Genomic DNA, 24795 nt, shown 5'->3' with positions numbered 1-24795 from the left:
TGCTGTGGTTTTTTGTCAATTAATTTTGTCCAATAAATACCTTTGTTTAGTGTTTTGTTTATTTTGTACCATACACCACATATTTTAATGGTTTAATCTAACCTGAGGGGGCATTAAATATTGTACAACATTGTAGAAGACATCACTTTTGGCAAGTCCTGTAGGCTATTTATTACACAGATATTACTTGCAAATTCACACATGTATTGAACAATGTTCCTGTAGGCTTGTGCTACTTATGTAATTTCCCTTTTTCTTTCGTAGAATAAATATTTTACAAAAAAAGATTTGGATTGTGGCTATAACTGTGTATGTTAAAGATAGAAAGGAGATTTGAACAAGACTTTAATCTGTCATAAAATATTTCTTATAACTGGCCATATTTTTTGTAACATTTACTAAACATTTACAATACGTTCATTATAAATATGACAAATAAATGCTTTATTTATAGATGTATATAATAGGAATATATTATTTCGATCCTATATGTGTTAATCACTACCCCTGTTCAAATTCCATTAGTTTTAAAGGGTTGTTTTCGCTTTTGTCTTGTTTGATAGGCTACGGAAAAAGGCAGCAGGCGTAGTTCCGCACTCTGTCCGCTAGGCGGCTGTGTGGCTCTTTGTTCCCTCACGCGCATATTCTGGCTGTGGCAGATTTTCCAATCTCTTTGATTCATCCCATACACAACAACACACTGCTAGTTCCCTGTCTGTGGGATTTTGGCATGAGCGCACCGACCGAGCCTGAGCCAGTGTCGACGGAGACGATGCCTGTCGATCAACACGGTCTAATAAAGCCCATGAACATGAATAAATAGTAGTTGTTATTTTTAAGGATATATAAGGGGGAATACGGGACAGATTGGGACCGTGCGCTGAGGAAGCCTGCTGCTTCTGTTCACCCACAGTAAGTAGCTTTGTTTGTATACAGTCTTGATTTTACCTCAGCGACTGTTGCGATATGAAACAGCGGTTAGTTTATTAAACGATAACATCGTTAGATTCGCGTTTTAGGGTTGTTTTGAGTGTCTTATTTAGAGCAGGAGACCTTTTTGGTTACTGTTGCATGTTGTGTCTCGTGACTTGCTGCGGCCTCGCGTCTTGTTTAACGTTAAATATGTTTAACTTATTAGCCTATTACACACAGGAAAGAATGCTTTTTGCACTTGTTGAAACAAGACATGACTGAGATGAAAAGAGTGACACTCTTTTGACGATCTGAGCTCATGTCTTTCGTCCTGCTTCTCTCTGAAGCTGTGTTAAAAATCTAGTAAGCTGTCTATGTAGACAACGTTTTTGGGGCAGTTCGTGTATTGTGTTATGTATAACTTACCAGGTTTAAACATGCAGTTCGAGGAAACCGTCTTTAATGCGTAAAAATGCTGTCTATGCAGCCTGTTCACTAGATTTTGAAACAGCCCGAGTGTATAAGCCAATCAGGACAGGAAACTTTTCCAGATACAATTTTTTGTTAATGTTTTGTCAAGTCACATTCATTTGTATGGTGCCTTATACGAGATATATTTCAAAGCACATACAGTTCTAAAGCAACTTCACAGTAAAGTTTATTAATTATGAAAGTGCCTTTAAGGGACGTTTTTGTTATAATTGTATGAATTGTGAAGTATAAATGTTGGACGCTCTAAGAACTCAGTAGTCAACGTTATGTGCATGCAAACTCTATGATGCAAATCTACTGTCACATTTAGCAATGCAAAGCATCTGTTTTGGGGATATGAAGCACATTTCTGGTCAAATCTCTTAGATCAAGGATGTGGATGTCTGGCGGCCATATTCCTGGACCTTGTGATAATGATGAGGGAGGTGGTGAGGGTCTGACAGCTGGTGCCACTCCTTTCCCTTTATAAGGGTCTTGATTTGCATACGGCAATTGGCAACTGACCCTCTTTCTGTCCTGCTTGAAAATGCCGGTGGGGTCGATGGACTTATTGTATCCATTTACACACCCTGGATTTTGTTTCGCATTATCATGTTGAAAGCCTTTGGAATTGTCCCTTGTTCCACCCCTGGACCTCTGGGGTGGGAACATGATGTAGGTTGACCCCTTCAGATCCCCTTATTGTTGGCCTTTGAGTGTTTCAGTGCTCGGGTTTCCATTACTATATTTTAGAACATTTATTAATTTACCTTTCACCAAGGTTTTAAAATGAAATGTTTAACAAATGAGCTTCAAAAATAGCCTATGTAAAGAGTTAGAAGGATACACTTGAGCCAATTGACAGGGTCTTATCATCATAGGCATTTACAGTATGGCATTTACTATAGTTTACGGTTATTTTAGTGGATACTTGAAGGTGCTACTGTACTTTCAGACAGTATCTTTGGCAAAGGTTTAGTATGCTTGGCTTACAGGGCAGCGGCAAGCTTCTGTTCCCTGTGTGCCAGATGGCCCAAAAGATCTGTAAGGATCATCATTATTGGTTTTATGACACAAACCCTTAACAGATGTACTCGGAGGAAACACCCTGAAAACAGGGCTTGACATTAAGCATTGTTATGTTTGTCCTTCGGACAAGTAAATTTGTCATTCACTTTTCCGAGTACAAATATTACTTGTCCGAAGATAAAAAATGATATTTCATTTGAAGTGACAATATAATTGTTTTGGATCCTGATTGGTCAAGTTTGCTTATAAGTGTTTTACCTAGTGTCTGCTGCGGCCACCTAAATTTGTTAATACTCTCCATGATTGCTGTAGAACAAAGGCAAAGAGTAATTATTATTAGTGTCAGGGCTGTACGTTAACTTTTTTTGCACATAGCACTGGTGCTACAGAGGTTTAAAGTTTTGTGGCACAGGCCAAACAGTTGTAGCACAAGTATGAAACGTCTGTTGTCATCATTAAAAAAAAAATGCAAGTGCAGTTCATCACATGAATACGTTACATACAGATGGATAAATTAGGGCCATATAATATTTAGTTTACCTAAATTTGTAAACTTATTATTAGCAGTGTTGGGTAAGTTACTCAGAAAAAGTAATTAATTACTAGTTACTAATTACATATTCAATAGTGTAATTAGATTACTGTACAAATTACTCTCTCCAAAAAGTATTTAGTTACTTATTACTAATTACTTTCTATATCCTATATCAACCTTGATTAGTTAAGTGATTCAAGGATAGACATGAAACGGCTCTTTTAATTCATTCAAATAAATAATATTAAACTGCATAAAGTAGTTTTAACTGCCTAAAGTATTACAAATGTGAGAATTATACATTAAAGCAGGGATTTTAAAGTTAGACTTTGAATTTTGATGTCAATTCCACCATTGCACACACACATTTTACACATTTAGTATTTAGTTTAATTACATCAAAAGTAACTGTAATTAAATTACAGAAAAAATAAGAGTAATCCCTTACTTGACTTTTCCAAGGGAAAAGTAATTAAATTACAGTAACTAATTACTTAGTAACTAGTTACACCCAACACTGAGTATTAGGGATGTAACGATTCACTCAGCTCACGATGCGATGCGATTCACGATTCTGATCTCACGATGCGATTTATTCACGATTTACTCACGATTTATTTTTACAAAATGAGTTGAAACAAATTGGAAATGAACAACTTCCCTTGCATTATTTCTTAAATGCTTCACGTTTCTTTGTATAATTTTTTTCAAATAACAAAACTAAACTGCAATTTTAAAACAAATTAATAATAGAAAAAGTATCTTTAATATAAACAAACTAATATTGTCTGTGCTTTTTTAAATTTTTTGCATTTTAGAAATATCAGCATGCCCACGTTTAGGTTTGCAGTGAACATGGCGGCCCCTGCAGTTCAAAAAATGTATTGCTATTCAGTTCACACTTCAACCGATTTGAATCGTCATACATTATAATCGATTTTCAACCGGCTCACGGTGAATCGTTACATCCCTATTAATTATACAATATAGTATACTACAGTAATTTATGTGGACAAATATACCTCTAGTGTTATTTACTATTGTAAATTGCAGTAAAATTCCTAGATACTATAGTGTTTTTGAACCTTACTATAGTATACTACAGTCAGTGTTTACTACAGTTTATCTATTTACTACACGGTTACTACAATTTCATTTAGCAAGTTCTACAGTATTTTTTCGTCTGAGTGTTCAAGTTATCGGGAACTTTATTTTGACGGGTTGTCGGGAAGACACTCGAGTTATTGTGTGTGTTGGACGATAGCTTCACTCAAACAGTAGATTAAACTCTCAGAGCAACTCTGAAGATGAAGTTTATGTGTTTATATCGAGTGCAGATGCAGACAAATCCTAGACCATCACTCGTGTAGTTTGTTAATCTGTACATTCACTCAGACACGCAGAACTGCCAGATGACATATTTAAATAACAGGATTCCACGTCCGCATCTAGTTATATGGCCATTGATTAACACAAACAAGCACAACCACGACAAATGCAATTCACACAAACACGCAGCATATTCTTATTATTCTTCGCGCAGACCAATTTTTTCATAGCACTGTTATGATTTTTTTTTTTTCAAATTACTTGTCTGGTCGGGCAAATAAAATTCTCTCACCATACAAAACATTCACCTGTCCCGGACAAGCGTTAATGTGGAGCCCTGCTGAAAACCCTCCAGAAGGTTTTTTGGACATGCTGAGGTGTAAAGGCAAGGGGTGTAATTTCAGCGCTACTAGCCTAGCCAAATTAAAACGATGTTAATCATATAATTGTATTAACTAACATGAACAAATGTTTTGCTCATCCATCGTTCATTAAAGTATTTATTAAAGGAAAAGTTCATCTCAAAATCAAAATTGTGTTATTTACTCACCCACATGACGTTCAACATGTTTTAAGACCTCCCGGCGTCTTCGGAACACAAATAAAGATATTTTAGGTGACATCCGAGAGATTTCCAGGCCTCCTCATAGACATCATGGTTATAGTTGTTGTCAAGGTCCAGAAAAGTACTAAAGACAGAATTAAATTGGTCCATCCGCTCATAGTGGCTCAATTGAATTTTTTTTGAAGCGACGACAATACTTTCGCCCTAGGTGAAGTTGTGTATTTTATATGCATTTTAGGCTCGGCCCACCTGATTTTGGTCCTGATCACCACTGGCCAGGATGCTTAAACAAAGCATTTTTTTTACAATGCCCCATTTTTACTGGGAAAATCAACCTACTACAACCTCCTTCATCGTCTGTGTATTAAAGTGTTAGTTCACCCCCAAAAAAATTTGTCATCATTTATTTACCCTCTTGTAATTTCAAACCTGTATGACTTTCTTTCTTCTGCAGAACACAAGTGAAGATATTTTGAAGAATGTTGTTACCAGCCCCCATTCACTTGCATTGGTTTTGTGTCCATACAATAGAAGTGAATTGGGCCCAGTGCTTTTCGGTTACCAACTTTCTTCAAAATATCTTCTTTTATGTTCTGCAGTAGAAAGAAAGTCATAAAGGTTTAAAATGACAAAAGGTTGAGTAAATGATGACAGAATTTTCATTTTTGGGTGAACTTTAAGCTAGGATGGGAGATCAGACAAAATGCAGACGCACCACTTTTGAGTCGGGTCGTTTTTTTTTCTCACCCTGATTCCTTTTGACTTTCTGTTTCGAAAAACCCATCTCCCCTCGTGTCGACTTGGACTGTCTCTTCTTTGAAAACAGGTCAGGGAAGAGGAGAAAATGAGGAGGAGGTGGTTGTGAAGGCCTTATGCTGTTTGGTTCAGTGCCTGTCTGACCTAGAGTCAGAAATATTTTTTTCAATATAGCAAATATGCTTCTCTGTTAAAATCCTGTTAAAATATTCTCTTCAAAATTTAATTAATCTGTTTTTGAGTTTGATTCCAAATATAATGCAAAAAATTAATCATACTCTCATGCGGTCCTGTTTGCCAATGATTGGCAACCATACTGATGCATTCAGACAGACGCTCGCGCCTGTACAGATAGTAGAGAATTACTCCCTTACAAGCATGATTTATTCTACGTTTGCAGTCTTCACATTTCTCATTCAGAATAAAAGCATATGAGTCGAAGCAGCCAGACGTCACAGGCTGTGTAATTGATTGTGCCTTTGTCTATGGTCTGTTTTGCGATTAGTTTTGCTCTTGTCTGACTGCCAATGTGTTCAAGCAGCCTGGCTCGCTCGAGAATGTATGGAGGCTTTCCAGTTTCACCCCCCCACAGGTCCGTTCTGTTCATCTGTTTACTGAACAGCCATATTTTTGCTTCCGTTTACATCGCTCATCCACAGTCGATTCAGAATATAGGACATTACCACCCGAGCTAATGTTGTTTTCCATCTGTTTTCTTCATGTTCGCTGTTTATGCCAGATTGATTTTGTTTCCAACAGAGCAAGTTGTCTTTAATCTCTTTATGACAGTTCAACATTGGGCTGTGTCAAAGGAATGTAATGGCCTAATATTTGAGCATCCCGATTTAGAAGTCTTTTGATCATGTCAAATGCTGCCTGGAAAAGATCTTCTGTCAACATGCTCGTGTTTTTTCCTTCCTCCGTTCATCAGTGGTGAAAGCGGCGTCTCCCGTGTCTTTTTTCATTTTGATTTGCTGGTCTTTTTGTGATCTTTTATTAGGTCTTGCTGATGTTGCCGAATGGTTTCCCAGTGGAAAAAGGACTTGTGGTTTTTACGTCGCTTTGGATGGCTTGGAGTCTTCTACACGTTAGATGTTTGTGTTGAAACAGTAGCTGCTCCCTCATCGGTTCGTGGATTCTTATATTAATGCATTTTGACGTTATGGGATCTTGTTTAATATTGATCACAGTGCATACTTAAGGAATCGTTGGAAGCTTGTGTGCCATTGATATTTATGTTCCTTTGAAGTCTGTTGCTGTTTTGGGGTTAGATTTGCCATAATTAATGCAAAGTGAAATCTGTTTCTGAAACAATAGCTTCTTGATAGGACCCTGGCCAAACCTGTGAAAACACAGCCTGTGGGTTATAATTGGCCTTTATCAGCTGTCAAAACAAGTTTAGTTGTGATCTCTTTAGGGGTGAGGGCTCACAGTTAGGGTGGCTAGAGCCACGTCTGTCACTTTAAACCTAACCTAACCTAAGAGGACGTTCTTGACATCTTGTGGAGTTACATTGTTCTCCAAGAGTGTCACTGCTTACTTGGTTCCTTTGTGCTGATTTCATATGTGCAAATTTGTGCAGAGTCTTATATTGTATATTGATTCTAAAATATGTATGTCATATATTGTATATGTAAGGAATAATTGACGACGGGCCGTTCAATTATGTAACGGTATGTGCATTAACTTTCGATAATTGAACGGACCGGAGTCAATTATTCCGCTTATACCACGGTCACAACACCACAAGACGTTGTTACGATGTTTTATCTCAAGACATTTGTATGGTATTTGTCCCGGAATGCACTTGCTGGTAGGACTAATTTCTTACGCATCTCATCTGAAGGCGTTGCTTGAGCTGCATATGCAGTTTTCCGAGAGCGAGAGGAAGACAGACAGTGCACGTGCACACGCGTTTGCTTCACTGAGAGTGAAAAGACAAGTATCTATATTTGATTTGTTTTCGTCGTATTTAACACCCCTGTCGTATAAGAAAAGTATTAAGAGAAAAAAGTGACATGGAGGTTTCTGCGCCAGCTGCGGTTCTCGCAGTGGCATAGAAAGCTTCCTGCGTGTTTTAAGTCCCGTTTACCCATTCCACAGACGAATTTAAGATGTTGTTGTTGTTGTTATTTTTGTGCTTCGTGTTTTATCTTTAACCCGCTGATTGTGTCATGTAGTTTGCCGTTACCTTTGATACATGCTTTAGTTTTTCGTCTGAACAGTCCTGTACAGTGCTCTCGCCATTGTTGTTCAAATGTTCATGCTGTCCATAAATATTAATAGTTATTTCTTCTCAGACAATGGAATTTGCCTGTCACTTTGTCTGTTGTTAAATACATATTCACTGGCGGACAGCAGGCTAAACTTGGCAAAGTGATATGGAACTGTAATGCGGTCAGCAGACCTGGAACACCTTCATAGGTGTGCGTTTAACTGAAAAATAATGCACACCCGTCGAACGTTCGTCAGCCAATCAGAATGAAGCATTCAACAGCCCCGTGGTATAAATTACATTATATGATATTATATTATATATTGCTTGAATTTTGAAATGAATGGAATAGAAATATGCATTAAAGCTAAGCATTCAGTTTATGCAATAGTGAACAAATTGGCTACATAAATAGAAGAAATAAGAAAAGCAGTGTTCGGTATTCAGCAAAGTGTTTCGTTTTTATTCAGCTTCGCCAAGAATTTTCAATTCGGTGCATCCCTAGTCCAAAGAGGTCATATGCTAAAGTTTGCCTGAATTTAATCATTGTGTAGGTAGGCGAATAGTGGGAGGTCAATTTACACCCGGTTGTTAAAACAACATGGTTGGAGGATAAAGAATTGGAACCATGGCTGAGGGCCGTCTCTGGTAATAACCGTGAGGTGTACTGCTCTGTGTGTCGGAAGGAGTTTAGCGTAGCCTCGTTTCTCTTTCTAATAAACCTTGCATTGGGTTAGTCACTCAATTAATTCTCTTGTGCTTCGTTCCCACCCTTATAAATGATGTTTCTTTAATAAGGAGTTATCACAAACTAAGACTGTTTAGTTGTGCTATCTTACAATCATTATACAGTAAATGTAAGTTAAAGTGTCGCCAATGTAACCGATTAAATCAAAAAAGTGGCGATGAGGTCTTAAAATGTCTTAAAAAAGGTCGATTCCTGTATACACCCTGACTGATGAATCCCCAGATGTCAGCGCTGCTTGGCGTTTAAAAGTAAAAGTACTAAATGCCACCATAAATAATACTAAAATGTTTCCAAGAAAAAATTCCGTGTACAATGCTACCCCGGTCACCCGCAGCATCCACACGCGGGCTAGCAGCCGGATCCTCTTCGTTCTGTTCGCGATTGTGACGGAATGATGCATAGAAGAAAGACACCAAATAAGGATTTCCGGAGAAACACGACCCGACAATGAAAATTACAAACAAATTGCAAGCTTTCCCTGATGAATCCAGATAGGGTAATGACACAGTTTTAAACACCGTTCTTTCATGTACTTGCTCAATAATTGGTTTGAGGTCATTTTTAATAAAAAAAAACTTACGGATTGCCAATTTAAACAGGAGTAATGAAGTAAGATTATGCCAAGATATCTGATATTGGCCCGGTTTCACAGACTCAGCTTAGTTTAAACCAGGACTATGCCTTAGTTGAATTAAGATATTTATGTCACTTTTATAAAAATGCCTTAGAAGAATACATTACTGGAGTGCATCTTGAGACAAAACGATGTCACTGATATATTTTTGGGTAAGTTATATTCATTTAAGACAGGTCACACATTCATTTTAGTCTGGGACTAGGTTTAAGCCTAGGTTTGTCTGTGAAACCGGCCATGGTGTTTTATTAAGAATTTCATAGTTTTTAAACGGTTACACCACATAGACATTTCTACAATCATTCCCCAAAACCCTCTCAAAATGAATTAAAACAGAATTTCAGCCCTGGTCCTTACTGTATGCAAGTAATTTGCAAATTTATTTTGAAATTTTAACCCTTTTAATTAAACCACAGGGACACACAAAAATGAGCGTCACGTCATTGACCCACATATAACACAATATCGATAAGACATGGTTTTAATATCACGGTTATTGCCAATACCGGTATATTTTGACACTCGAAGTCAATGTTAACACTTCGTCAATGTTAATTGCCATTTGCCATCTGTTTTGCTTTCATAATGCGATGTACTCTCAAGTAAAACGGGATATTTAGCAAAAATTGTAGGGCAGGTCTTTATCCATCTTAAATTGATTGGATTTTGAAACGACTTTGTTATGTGCTGGAGTTGAGCCGAAAATCATGTTTTTAAAACAATGTCCAAGTCACAATTTGGTTATTAGGTAACTTGATTCAGGTTGTGATTCGAAAAAGAAACATGATTTCCAGGCAGGCGTACGCAAATTTCACAAGAACACCATCAAAATGCATTTACGATCAATGTTGATTTCATGTTGACTAAACTGTAGGACTGTTTTTGATGTAAGGTAACCTTGTATCAAGCATGTTTTCCTGAAGCAAGTACAATGTTTTGCAAACATAGTACAGGACAGGGGTTTAGTTCTTTCTCGTACCCATCAAGATCTACCCACTTCCATTTCTGTCTGAAGGATGAGAAATGAATTATGCATGTGAGAGCTCCTCAGAGCAGGTGAAACATGAGAAACTTCACCATGTTGTTCGAGCTTTTCTAAATGGATTTGTTAAACCACTGCCACGTCTGGATGTTCATTGGCCTGCTGCCAGCATGCAGACAGGATATGACGTGTTTTCTCTTCCCATAATTCACATCACATGTTGATCTGGAAGCCTTCTGTGCGCCGTGTGAGTTATTGACTAACGCGCCTTGGTTTTTTAAAGCCGTGGTGTGGTAGTTCATGACTTGCTGTTGGAATTTTTTCGAACGTGTGTTTCTGCGTGAAAGCCATGCAGATTGTAGAGATGCAAACAAGAATGTCCCAAGATGCAGTTTGTGTAGAGCGTATATTGTGAACCACTGAAATTGACGGATTGAATGACAGAATGCTACCACATCAGCTAATTTTGATATTGACAATATTGATTCAATTAAATTGCGGCTTTTTTGCAATTCACATAAAGACATATCGTGCCTTATATTTAGTTGCGCCATAATTTGCAAGTATAATAAAACATAGTGGTCAAAAGATTTTCTTACTGTAGCTGTTTTTTTTAAAGTTATTCATTACCCTGCGAGAAAAAACAAAAAAACTGTCCAAAGTCATTTAGTTATTCCCAATTTAACAGCACAGATTTATGAAACACATTAAACATGTTTAACATGACCCAATACTTTTTGGCTGCACCATAGACTGTGGAGAATTATGTGGAGGAAAAAAGTCCCCTGACAAAAAATACAGGAAGCCTTCAGTAAATATATACTGTTTTCAGATACAGATTATAGTCTTGTGAAAAGTAGCTCTGTGGAATGCACAGCCTTGGCCCTGCGACGGCCTCGCAGGCCATGTCAGTTCCGAGTGTTCTTGCGTGCATGCCGCACCACGTTCACCGTCGCTTCTAAACTCTTGGATATCCAGTGTTAGTGATGGGTGGGATGTGGTAAGTGAAAACAGGAAGTGAAAGTCCCAAGAAGGGAAGGGTAAGTGGAAAGCGGGAATTTCTGGGCATTTGCATGTTGTCTTCGTTTGCATGTCAGTTCTTGAGGTAGTGCACGGGGTTACAGCCGTTCGTTGTGAACAGAGCTGTGTAGATGATTCTTTTACACTTTTTAATTGTTTAAATGAGTGTTATACACTATATTTTTTGCACTGCACATAGTACATGCCTTCTCGTGTCTTTGCTACGAAGCATCCTGTTCCCTATTTCCTGTCTCCAGAATTCAGGAATCCCTTATGGGAGTTGAGAATACTGAAAGAATTCCATAATGCAGTGTTCCATTACACAGCAAGGCGGTTAAGACTAAAAATAGGAGCCTATCAATTTTGAGGTAGAACTATTTACAGGCTAAGTAACAGAGCTATGATTCTATAGACCTTGAGATACGGCTTCAATGGAAACCTATAGTTGTTTTTTATTAAATATCTTCATTTTTTAATAGCTTGCGTCACAAAATGGGTACACCAAAATACTTCTAAAGTACTCTGTGCTAAAATATCAGCACTTTCGGATGGCTGTATTGGAGTCAACACATAACACTTTACGGCTATGTGGTTTATATATATATATATATTAAAGGGATAGTTCAACCAAAAATAAAAATTCTGTCATCATTTATTTACCCCTCATGTTGTTGAAAACCTGTACATGACACTTTTTTTTCTGTTTAACACTAAATAAGATATTTTCAGTTTTGTGTCCATACAGTTGAAGCCAATGGTGTCAATGTTGTTCGGTTACCAACATTCCTCAAAATATCTTATTTTGTATTGAAAAGAAAGTTATACAGGTTTTAAATGACATGATTTAAATGACAAATTTTTCATTTTTGGGTGAACTATACCTTTAATACAGCGCTGCCTTATAAGATGCCTTGTAAAATGTGAAACGTATTCTAGACCAGAGTATTTTAGAACTAATTTGCCTCTGCTTATTTTCCTAGGCTACTTTAGCCAAACAGGTCATAGTCTTAGGTCAAACGCTCTTGTTTCAGCTGCCTTTCTTGTTGTGTGTTGTCAAGACATCTCAGCGACTAAACCGAACGCATAAATAGATGCAAACAGGAGCTTAGGTCAGTGGGGAACTTAAACAATACCTTTTCGATCATAAAACAATACTCAAGCTGCCGTATTGGACACGAGAGGAGTTTTTCCTCGAGCATCATTCAGAGCTTCCCGCTGTCTTGCCAGCGTCCCCGCAGTCGTGCATACGCTTTCATATCACTGCATGGCAAAGCATCCTGTTTACATCACAAAATGTCTCCATGCCAACGAGAGGCTGGTAAGGGGTGCTGGGTCCTGGCAGTGCCATGCGGGCTTGGCATGGCCTCAGCCGTGTGTATTGTTTAGGCGGAGCAGGGATTTCTCTGCCCTGCACTGAGAGGAGAAAAGGGGGGTGGAAATGAGGCAGGGAAATTAGATCTTAAACCATCACAGTAAAGTTGCAGCCGTGCTCTTGCACATTTTTAGCATTCCTGTTTCTAACAGAAAGTAGAAATGCAGCGAACTTTGGTTGGCTAGATATGGTGAGGACAGGAGGCTGAGGCTGTAGCTGGGAGGTAAATTAATGCATTTGTCTACGAAATTAATGAAAATATTCAGTTTAATAGGTGGTTTTGCTGTTTGCCACTGTCTGCTTTTTGTATCATAAAAATGAATTAGTTCTGTCTGTAGTTTGAGATCATGGTGAAAATGTATGATCGATTATTATGATCTGAACCATGCTGGGATATCATCAGGTTTTGCAACTTCTGTGCAAAAAAGAAAAAAGATATGGAGCATACGGTCAAAAAAGCAGGAGACCAAATACTAAGAAAAGTATACTAAATACTAAAATGTCCCTATTTTTGTACAATATTGGTTTTATCAAACCTGAGAGAATATTAAAAGAATCGAAATATAAAATGTATTGTACTAGATTGACAAATAAATCAACTTTATAGATATAAATCAAAAAGCATACTATAGCATATGGGAATATGGGTTTATTCAAATATACAGAAAATGCATAGAATTTTTTTTATCTGTTATTAATATTTGGGACTGTATAATATGTTGTTAACAAAAATAAGACAGAAATAAGAATAATTTACAGGAGGACTCTCAGACTTTTATTTCCACTCTATATACACTCCTGAACAAAATCTTAAGACCGGGGGAAACATTACAAGTATTCGCATTTCTCGCTGGTGGATCGTAACCAGGTTATAAGTACTGCTTCAAAATGCCAAAACAAGAAACAGGAGCAAGAGACAAAAAGACAGAGAGTAGGCAATTTATTGAAAACTTCAATTAAACTCAAACAGGCTGTTCATCAGCTATCAAAAGTTTAAGACCATAGCCTTAAAAAGTTCAAATCTGCACAAAAATATGGCTTTCATGTCATTGCCATCAGGAGATCATTACAGTGTGACTGCCTGAAGAACAAAGGCAAAAAGGCTGTCTGTCTGTGAATGTGGCAGGATTGTTGAGCTGCACGAGCAAGTTCTCTCGCAACGTGCCATCGCTGCCGAGGTTGGACGCAGTAAGACAGTCATTGCAAATTTCTTAGAAGATCCTGAGAGTTTTGGGACAAAAAAGCAAGTGGTAGACCCAAAAAATTTCACCTGCACTGAGCCGGAGGATCCGACAGGCTGTCCGTGAAGACACAGGGCGATCCTCAACCCAAATTAAGGCCCTGACTGATGCTGACTGCAGCCAAATATCTATAAGACAACATCTGCGAGAGAAGGGCTTCAAGAACAAAAAACGTCTTCAAAAGCCACGTCTCCTTCTACGCTACAAACTTTCCCGTTTGGAATTTGCAAGAGTGTACCAAACATGAGACATTGAGAGCTGGAAAAAGTTTTATTCTGTGATGAGAATTTTTTTTACCTGGACGGTCCTGATGGCTTCCAACGTTACTGGCATGATAAGGAGATCCCACTGGAGATGTTTTCTACGCGGCAGTGTTGGAGGCTCCATCATGATCTGGGGTGCTTTTTCCTTCAATGGGAAAATGGAGCTTCAGGTTGTGCAGGGCCATCAAACGGCAGCTGGCTATGTGGACATGTTGCAGCGGGCATCCCTCTTGACTGAGGGCCCTTGTCTGTGCGGTAGTGACTGGGTCTTTCAACAGAACAACGCTGCAGTTCACAACGCTGCCTGACAAAGGACTTCTTCCAGGAGAATAACGTCACTCTTTTTGACCATCCTGCATGTTCCCCTGATCTAAATCCCATTGAGAACGTTTGGGGTGGATGGCAAGGGATGTTTACAAAAACGGACGTCAGTTCCAGAACGTGGATGCCATTCGTGCATTCAAGCATGCCGAAACGAGTGTTTGAAGTGATCAACAAGAACGGTGGGTATACTCACTACTGTGTCCATTTTTTACACTTTTAGTTCTGTTGTGGAGTCTTTTTGGGCTATGGTCTTAAACTTTTGATCAGATGATGATCAGGTTGTTTGAGTTTAAATGAAGTTTTCAATAAATTGCCTACTCTGTTTTTTGTCTCTTGCTTCTGTTTCTTGTTTTGCCATTTTTCACAGAAAACCACGTTTACATGGAAGTTTGAGACTTGCTGGGTTTCTCGCATGCAGTGACGTCATCGTCGATAGTCTGTGTTTAGTAATTAAAGGTGTGATGAACTGGGCTTGTTTATTGTTTTATACTGTTGTATGGGGTCTACTTATGACGTTCGCGTGGTTTTTACATTCAAAAACATCAAAATCAATAAGTAATAGGCTATTTGCTACCCGGGTTTTGAGGCTGGCTTGACAAACGATCGGTTTGAATGGGCGTTCCACCATGAAGACTTGGAAGTAAACACCCACTGCTATGATTGGATAGCAGTTTGCGTAGTAAACTTAGTTGGAGCCTTCTGTGAATTTGTTTAGAGATGTAATGTTAGGTTACACAGGGCATATCAAGCGATCTCTAACAAAGCAATAGTGACGCAATGTACAAAAATGTTGTACTCGCATAAGATTGCTTAAGCACTGCTTTTTAATTTTAGTCACTCCGCAAATCCATCGTCAACCTGTGCCTTGTTCACAAAGGAATCCGCGGTAATGTTTTACCCACATGAGCTGGAACCTCTTTAAAAATAAACTTCAACCACGCATTACTAATGTCGGAATCCGAAGGAAGGTTATGCAGCGACTGTGTTATTCCACAACCAGGCACTGACTCCACAATATTTTGCGATCTTTAACGGCATGTTTATTGCTTGCTCGCTCTATCTGGTTCTGCGCAACTTGTTACTTCAGTACTGTCATGCGCGAACCAGTGGGCGGGGCTAGAGAAGTAGTCGTTGATATTTTTCTGTGGAGGCGGTGTTCAACCTATCATAGGTGCATTCCAGGACCTGGCGTTCGCTGAGCCTCAATAACAGTTGTAATCTCAGTAACAAGGGCATTTCAGTTCTGGCACTTACAGGATGTTTGCTTGAATATGATTCCCTCTTATATAACAAAAGCTTGGGTTAAAATTGAGGTCTTAATTCATTGCCCCTTTAAAAATGCACAGTGAAAACAGTCAGAAGCTGTATTTTTATATATCTTCTCATGTCCGCAGTACCTGCATATACAGGACGTTTCTACATCAACTGCATGATTCGAGAGCAGACTTTTATGCGTTATTTTACTATTACTTCCATTTGGGACTTTTACTGGTGCGCTGTCAGACATGCGCACATAAACAAAACTGAGAGAAAACCGGTAAAGGCGTTTACATGCAGCACGAAATCTGAGTAATGGGCAAAAAACTACCTCTGCCGAGCGGGTTTTGCTTACGCCGTTTATGAGCTTTCCCCGACAAAATAAAACCGCTTTACACGTTTACATGACCTTACTTGTTATCAGCTTATTAAGCATAACCGGAGTAAGACTGTGCATGTAAACACACTCATTGTTCCTGCTAGGCTTGTTCCTTGATCCCAATCACTACACTGTCTTATGGTTTCATATACACTCAGTTTGGCCTCTCACATGTCTCAGCAAGCCATCACCATGTTTACTCACATGGTGACCATTTTAATCTTTAAGGAAGAACAGTTCCTGCAAGCTAGTTTTGCTGATCAGCTGATGTTTTGTGACAAAATTTACAGTAAACTTACTGTTCATTAGTAGTTTCATGTGTTTAGTTTTGCTTGCGTCGTTAGATCTGTGGATGTCATTATATCCGTCCCTCGGGATGACTTTGTAACAGCATGCGTGACCATACGCGACTAAATCTGGGCCTGTTGGTTTCCAGAGCGAGCCAATGAGAAGCATGAGATCAGACCATTAAACAGTTTATGTTTGGCTGGCAAAGGTTTGTTTAATGAACTGCCTCATTTCAAAGCCTTTCTCATGTCTCTATATTTGTTTTCAGCCCAAGCGGAGCTAATGGGGGAACACACTGTCATGCAACAAGTTTCAAATTAAGCGCTTTAGTCCAGACCATCTACTTCCTTGGTGCCAGCGATTCCATACTGTCGTGTTGGATGCAGCTTAACAAGCAGAGGACGAGAAAGAAACCGTTTCCCTCTCTCCAGCGGACTAGATCTCTCTCGCAATGAGAAAGTTAATTTGATTAGCCGCAGACCAAAGCAAGGCATCACGTAAAAGTGAAACAAAGTTGAGAGACGCAGGCCGGAATTGAGACCCCAACATCGACATTTTCCACGTGGCGTCGTCGGGCGGGCGGCGAACGGGCTCCCGTAGGATGACCAGCCTTTTCCGCCGCAGCAGCAGTAATGGAGGATCTCGGGGGGGCTCGACAGCGGGCGAGCTCAACAACTCCAGGCCCAACCGACAAGTTAGGCGCCTGGAGTTCAATCAGGCCATGGAGGACTTTAAAACCATGTTCCCAACCATGGATTATGAGGTCATCGAGTGTGTTCTTCGTTCCAACAATGGAGCTGTGGACGCCACCATCGACCAGCTCCTGCAGATGAGCATTGACGGGCAGGGCTCGGATGACAGCTCGGATTCAGACGACAGCATCCCGCCAGAGGTCAGCATCCTTTTACACCGTATATGTTGTACTTGCTAGACCGTTTTTCTTTTTGTGTGATATTCTAAGTCAGTTGACTCTGCAACTCTTCAACCAGCCAAGAACGAGTTGCAGGAGACAGGAGAGGAAATGATGATATGAATATGATCTTGAGATTATTAAATAATATTAAATGTCTTTGTCAAAGGTCAATTCGATTTTATCTGCTCTGTTGCATCATGCTTGAACAAAAGCAGGTCCAGCAAGGTTTATAATAAACATGGTGGATAGAATTAACAGCTTGAAGATGCTTGAAATTAAGACAACCCTGATATCTCATCAGTCACCGTATGTTAAAGGTTTGATATATTTTGAAGACATGAATTGTTAAAGGTCCAATGTATGAGATTTAGCAGCATCTAGTGGTACGGTTGCGAATTGCAACCAACGACTCACTCCACCCCTCCTTTTCGAAGCACTACGGTGGCTGACACAGAACTAAGATGTCGTCATGCTTTCGCTTCTTTGCCGAAGTAGATAACATATTTACGAAACGCGCTCTGTAGAGCAGTTTGTCTGTTTAGGGCTACTATAGAAACATGGTGAATTCCATGAAAGGGGACCCACGGTGTATGTAGATAAAATAAAAATATAACGCTTCATTATGTAAGGTCTTTATACACCTCTGAAGACATAGTTATGTATATTATATTGCATTTCTATCAATAGATACTCCTTAATCTTTCACATTGCACCTTAAATTGTTAATGCCAATATTATGAGATTTAAAAATGAGCCAGTGTTGCACTCTTCCACCCATGATCCTCTGGGAAGAAACTGTGTCATGACTGGGCTCTGAGACTGACCAGAGACATATTACGGCCTTTATTTCTCAGTACGTTAACTATCTGCTTCATGGCCCAACAGAGATACTTTGCCATTAGATTCAGTCGTATATGAAGCATAAACTGCAGTGCATTTTGTTGAAATGTTCTGCCGTGATTCTGCGTGCAGCTGGATTTAGGAATATCTCCCACTCGTGTACTTTCCCTTGCATTATTTATAGTGTTGTGTTTAGATAGGAAAGTGTTGGATCAGTATGTGCTGTATTGCATGTGTTTGTCTCTTCAAAATACAGTGAATAAAATGAAAACTGATCTCATTGGTAATAAAACGTCTGAGTACCAGAACAGACACCATTATTAAATATTTCTGTTGACAGTTTAAGTGCCCATTATGTAACATAATTAGACCATCAAAAACATTGTTGATCAGATCACTCAAACTACATTTGGGGTAGTGAGAAATGAATGTTGAAATGAATGCTATTTGAGTGTAAACGCTAATCTGTCCTTATCAGTTGTCATCTATTCCAGAAAGCTAAAGGTTTTTTTTGGTTGAATTAATTTATGCTGTATACGTACATGCATATTTACATCCCTGAGCAAAATGGAATAGCAGGTGTAATTTAGGCCATTTAAAGTGTGTATTATTTGCATCACTTGATGTTTTTTTTTCTTTTATCAGATTCTCGAGCGGACCCTCGAGCCAGACAGCTCAGATGAAGAGCCACCCCCTGTCTACTCCCCACCAACATATGACATGCACATATACGACAGGAAATATCCCGATGCTCCACCTGTTCCTCCACCCAGGTTATAAAAGACACTTTCCCTAGAAAAGTGTTCACTAGAAACCTTTCTTACCGTTTATAAAATAAAAAATAGGTTGAACAGCTTTTTATAAAGGATGACAGAAACATCAATCTTGGAAACATGTATTGAGGTCAACACAAGCCTCAGACTCATTGTGTATTTTAGTCACAGTTCTGTGTTTGATGCCCCCTGGTGTTCATAAGACAAACTGCAGTTCCCATTGAGCCTGCATGTTGTTCAACATGTGGTTCTTTTTCTGCTACCTTTCAGATTTGAGGCCCAGCCTCTGTCTGGACACACTCAAGTACGAGGTTATAAAAACTGGAACCCACCGTTACTTGGAAATTTACCAGATGACTTCCTGCGAATTCTGCCACAGCAATTAGACAGTATACAGGTGAGCAGTTGTATGTAATATATGGACCTCATGGCATGCTTGGGATATAAAACATGAGCACTAAAATGTTTATAAAATACAAAGGTAAAATGTTTATAAAATACAAATGTAAGGCTGTGAATTGTAGAAAAAAGATTGATTTTTGGGTATAATCTGATTCAGACCATTTCTGCTTAAGGCTTAAAAAAAATTGTCAACCTCAGCAATAGTCCATCTTCATATTTTCAGGAACTATTAATTTACCAAAATCTGTATTAGAGGAACTACGCTAAAACCAATCTTCTTGAATTTCTCCATCCTTTCAATATTCTGCAGGGTTCTCAGAGCAGCATCTCCGAGTCCTCCTCCTCTTCCTCAGTACCTCAGAAAGGCCCCTCTGTGGCGGTCGCATCAGGATCAGGCGGAGCTTCGGAGCAGGAATGCAAACTAAAGCAATATTTGGAAGACGAGCGCATCGCTCTCTTTCTGCAGAATGAGGAATTCATGAAGGAGCTACAGAGGAACCGAGAGTTCCTTATTGCTTTAGAAAGAGGTATGGGAGACACTCACCCACACAGTAAACGGGGCAACCGAGCTCTTTCTGACATACTGCTTCTCCTCCTCCCTTCGTTCCACCTACACAGAATTCCTGAGGAGTGAATTCTAAAACAAATTTTCCAAGGCCACTAATAGCTTTCGTTTCTCAGAGATTTTGTTACGCACATTTTGTTCATATCAGACAACTTGTCTGATATATCTTGAGCAATTCTTCCAGAGGCGTAAAAGGTCTTTATTGGATGATTTGACTCTCCTCCCTTTTCTGTTTTAGATCGATTGAAATACGAATCAAAGAAATCCAAATCCAGTCATTCATCAGCTAGCGTGGAGAACTCCACAGGTACATATCATTCACCTTAAGGTGTGTGTGTGCGAGCGTGTGCGCGCGCGTGTGTTCGTGTGTGTGCATGTTTGTCCCACTGACTGTTTACGACGTGTTAGGGTCATATTCTCTAATTTGCCTCATTTATTCATTTCAGTGTTGTTGCTTGTGTTTGGTGGGGTGTGCTCTTTTGACAGGAAGTTGCTTCCAGTCAGAATGCTGTAGCAACATTCTGACAACCACTGAGAACACCTTAATTACCTAAGAGAAACCACATGGCAATACGCCAGCACTTGCCTTACACTGCCCTTGAAACCATCCAGAATACTTTAATATCATGCCAAAAAATCTAGCTTGTGTCACAAAAAGATGTTTTTGGTCTAGACTGGGCTAAGTTTTGTCTGTTTACTCTAAAACAGGTAACCACTACGCCTCTGGATCCGCCGAGGCATGCACAGCCGTTTCTGACGACGCTTTGTTCAGAGACAAGCTAAAGCACATGGGCAAATGTAAGAGCAGCCTGCTTCACTTGAGGATATTGCTTGTTCAAGAATATACTTTCAAGACAACTTAATATTTGTGTCACATTCTGATTTGTAGCAACCAGAAAGAAGCTGTTTGAAATCGCCAGAGGCTTCTCAGAGAAGACAAAGCGCAGAAAGTCTAAAAGAAGAACACTGCTGCGGCATCATTCGTATCCTTCGGCGTGTGCCAGAAACACGTCATCTTAATCTAATATACAGATCATGACATGCATGATTTCTTGTGGAATGAAAATATTTTTAGAGAAAGTGTGAAGTACAAATATTTTTCATTGCGACTTTCCTGTAGCTATGGCGCTGTGAATTCTGCAGCGAATGTAATATATGATTCTTGGCGCAGTAATTTTGTGTTGAGTAAATGTAGTGTCTCTGCTGTCAACCTTGACTGCGCTTTCTCAGTTTGGGCACAGCCAACTCCACTGCCAACCTCCTCGATGATGTAGAAGGAAACCCATGTGGTAAAACCAATTTTTTGGAACGTTTTATTTGTCATGCCATTCAAAATCTGTATGACTTTCTTCCCTCTGTGGAGCACAAAAGAAGATATTTTGAGAAATGTCAACATTTGATGCCAACATTTCATGGTTACTAAAAGTACACAAGCAGACTAGCGGGGACAGGGAAACGTAACTCTGGTTCGGACCAAGCAATGTGTCAAAACATCCTTAAAGTGCGATTACGATTCGCTCCTAATCTCTTGGATTACATTGTTCTGTAAATGTTCTGTCACTCTGGACGAGGGTTAAAATCTAGATTTCGCTGTGCCTTTTTAGATGAAGAAAGTCAACTTAGACGATTGGCTGCTCAGGAAGAAGAGGAGCCACACAAGGAACCACTATCATGGTGAGTCTAATTCATTTATCTGGCAGATCATTTTGTGTTTTCAGAGAGGCCTTTAACATCCATACTGCTAAATGTTAACCTGCTAGTACAATCCATTACTCTGCCTTTTGTGTTTACCTCTTGCTTGTTTCATTTCAGATGATTCTGTGCTCTTGGGAAATTAGGGTTTCCATGGTGACCTCAGCATAACCCATGGCTGATGGCTTCTTATCTCAGTGGCTCTTGTGATTAGCTCAGTGCCGAGCAATCCCGGACTGGAGCAACAGCCTCCCCCAGATAGGCTGAAACAGGACTGTATGATCATTTTGTAGCAACCTTTTGCTAGCCTACGATTATCGTTACCTGCATTTGATTACTATTATAATTATTGTATTGTAACTGTTTGTTAATAATAGACTTCATATGTAAACAGAACAGAGACTGATTTGCAACTATTTTCTTTTGAAATCCCATGAATCCTAATCAGCTGGATTCCTGTTTTAGTTCAATATAATTTTCTTTAGAAGTGCACCCCCGCTCATGTATGATTTGGGGATGTGTTGACTTTGAAAATAGGCAGATATTTTATTTGCTTATTAACGTCCATTTTCTAAAAATCGAAACATTTGAGTGTTAATGGTCAGATGTTTCGGCTCATTGTTATTTCCCGACTTCCTAATGGACCATTATACTAATCTGCACATTAAACGTCAAAAGCATTTCCACATTGAATGTACCCCAGAATAGAATGTTCATTGCCAACTCTGACAAAACACTTTCTCTTCCTTATCTTTGCTTTAAGGAACACTATTGTTCAGGTCTCCATTTAGTCTAGGTTTGAATTAAGGGTGCTGAATAGTCCGTTTCCTTTTGTGTAATACTTTTTTGTACAATTTAACGATAACACATACAGCATTACATCAAATGCGACACCCTTTTGGTACCCAAAGTGTTCACCTGCCAAGTACGGCAGTACACATTGTGTACCATTTTGCGATGCCAAAAGTCAACTTCAGTCATTTTTTACACAAGGAAAGAGAGGCCTGCTCGTCATTTTTGCACTGCCATGTCTGTTTTCTAAAATATTAAAATTTCCCAGTGTGTCTTGTTTAAAGTGGGTAGAATGTTTGAGCCAGTACAGAGGTTTCATCACGTTTTTAACTTATCTTAGATATGATTAGAACATTTTGTGATGTTAAAGAACGAGCAGAGAACAATTTGAGTGATGCTGCCCTTGAACCAACCAAAAGCTGCTGTGTGGTTTGCTTTTTTGTAAATCACATCGAATGACGCTGTGCTTCCAGTAGGTCACATGACAATGTCATAAGATCAGGTGTCTAACTGTGATCCACCAATAAGAACGTGCCATCATGGTCCTTACCATGTTGCATCCCAGTATTGATTTTGTACTTGGCGCATTGGAGGACACCAGTGATGTGTCTGTTTGTTTTTGATGTAAGTCAGCGTTTGTTTGTTCAATAAGTCACAAACCTTAAAGTCACCATATTGCATGTGCCAAGGCAGAAGGATTTGATTGCGTGTTGCTTCCACCATGTTACTGTGCAAAGCCATAGTTTTGATCACACTTATAAAGAAGCGCATTGTTATGAAATCATAATGTTTTTGAAAGCGCTGTATACGTTTGTTCATGATGTGTTTGATTATATAGATAGCCATAGGCACAGTGAAGACTTGCAGCATAAATCTCATCCACATAATTTAAGTGTGCTGTGACCTTTTAATAGCCAGTATGATTTATGGTGATGAAATACGATGACGCCATACACATCTGTTTGTTTTTAAGGGATGGCACAGTAAAGCAAGTAGGATTTATTGTAACGCTCGCAGTAGTTCTCCAGAGGCCGCGTTCCCAGCGTGCACTTTGTTGCTAATGGGTCACAAAGGTTGCACCGTTCCCAGCGTGCACTTTGTTGCTAATGGTGCTAATGGGTCACAAAGGTTGCACCATAGGTTTTCTTCCATGCCGCTTGTTAACATGTTTTATCCTCTCAGGGAACTTGCTCTCATTTTCTGGTAAAAGCACAACTACAACAGAACAAACATTAGCTGCAGGGCATTCATTAAACAGACCAGGTAGCACTGTTCTATATGCATTTACAATGACAAACTAATCTTAACCATATTTTGTCACATCATGACGAATTTAGCAATGGTATGTGTAGCCAAATATTATAATTGTTTTGCTTGTATGTCCATATGTATAAGGTCCTCTTGTTTCACCCTTGATCCTTGTATGGCAGAAATGAAAGAGAAGTGAGAGTGAAGTATGTGAGCCAGATGATTTTCATAGCAATTGATGGAATGTACTATTTCTACTTTATTAACAGGAAGCAACTGTATGTTCTACGCAAAATTTGTAAGATGGTATTATTATTTTGCTGTCCACGGCGGAATAAGACTAAAAAAATCGTATCCCAAAATTGTCTGTTTCACATTCAAGACTCTTTCAAGTTACAAACTTTCGTACGATCCAAATGTTTATTAGCTATTGGAATTAATAAAATGGTTGTACTTTGGCTGTGTGTTTTTCATTTTTTTATGATGATCATTCAACAAAAACACTGTGTGGAGAGTTGTGCAACCAGTAGAGGGCAGTAGAATGCCATAACTGTTTTCAAACCTCTGAGATGTAACCTACACTTCATTATGACATGAATCAATTTGTGGTGAATCATTTACCGTCAATGGTTTATCAAATGTGGCAGACCACCAAATAGAATGTCCTTCACTTGGCCGACTTATTCCTGAAATTGGATCACAGGCACAACGCCCTACCCAGTTATCACTGAAAGACAAAATAAAACATTACTATTGTGCACCGAGTGACTGAGTCACAGACAAAGATACTTAAAATATATCAAATACACTAATGACACGTGAGTTTTTCCATTCTGTCTTCTTCAACATATACAGAGACTATTTAAAATAAATCCCTCTACCATGACCCTTACACACTGTCTTTGTGTTAGAAAGAACAGTATCAGAATGCTTGAAGAGGATAAACAAGCTGAACAGAGAGCCGTCAAAATATCAGTTGTCTACATTCCTGTCAGGTTCCGAGTTGATATTAAAGTCCTCATGCTTACATATATATACTACTACCATATCACTGCAAGGTCTGGCCCCTCAGTATCTGTCTGCACTTTTAACCTTATACACACCTAAGCGCCATTTCCCAAGCACAAGCAGGTTTCTCACAAGCAGGTTTATTGGCAGTCCCACAGACACGGTTGCGTTCTGTAGGGGACAGGGCTTTCTCATCCATACGCTCCTAGGCTTTGGAACGCACTGCCTTTTCACATCAGAGA

The 24795-nt window shown here is 39.2% G+C and overlaps 1 protein-coding gene across 5 annotated transcripts; it reads left to right on the top strand.

Moving 5' to 3' along the window:
- The first annotated feature begins 684 nt into the window (after positions 1–684).
- On the top strand, positions 685–23997 carry cuedc1b (CUE domain containing 1b). Of its 5 annotated transcripts, XR_008964313.1 has the most exons (12): positions 685–912; positions 16589–17212; positions 18719–18846; positions 19117–19243; positions 19559–19775; positions 20052–20120; positions 20522–20611; positions 20703–20796; positions 21044–21102; positions 21418–21487; positions 21626–23370; positions 23426–23997. XR_008964313.1 is itself a non-coding variant. In XM_057351426.1 (11 exons), coding segments are annotated over exons 2-11 (1146 nt in total). In that variant the 5' UTR covers positions 685–912; positions 16589–16921; the 3' UTR covers positions 21627–23997. The 5 variants fall into 5 exon arrangements, 4 of the variants coding, with proteins under 4 accessions (XP_057207409.1, XP_057207412.1, XP_057207410.1 ...); XM_057351426.1 differs by having other exon boundaries at positions 21626–23997; XM_057351429.1 differs by lacking the exon at positions 685–912 and adding an exon at positions 6289–6724 and having other exon boundaries at positions 21626–23997.
- The last annotated feature ends 798 nt before the right edge of the window (positions 23998–24795 follow it).

This window comes from Triplophysa rosa, linkage group LG14 (assembly GCF_024868665.1).
Source record: "Triplophysa rosa linkage group LG14, Trosa_1v2, whole genome shotgun sequence".
NCBI lineage: Eukaryota > Metazoa > Chordata > Actinopteri > Cypriniformes > Nemacheilidae > Triplophysa > Triplophysa rosa.
Note: the sequence above shows the minus strand (reverse complement) of the source record. Positions and strands in the feature narration are given on the sequence as shown.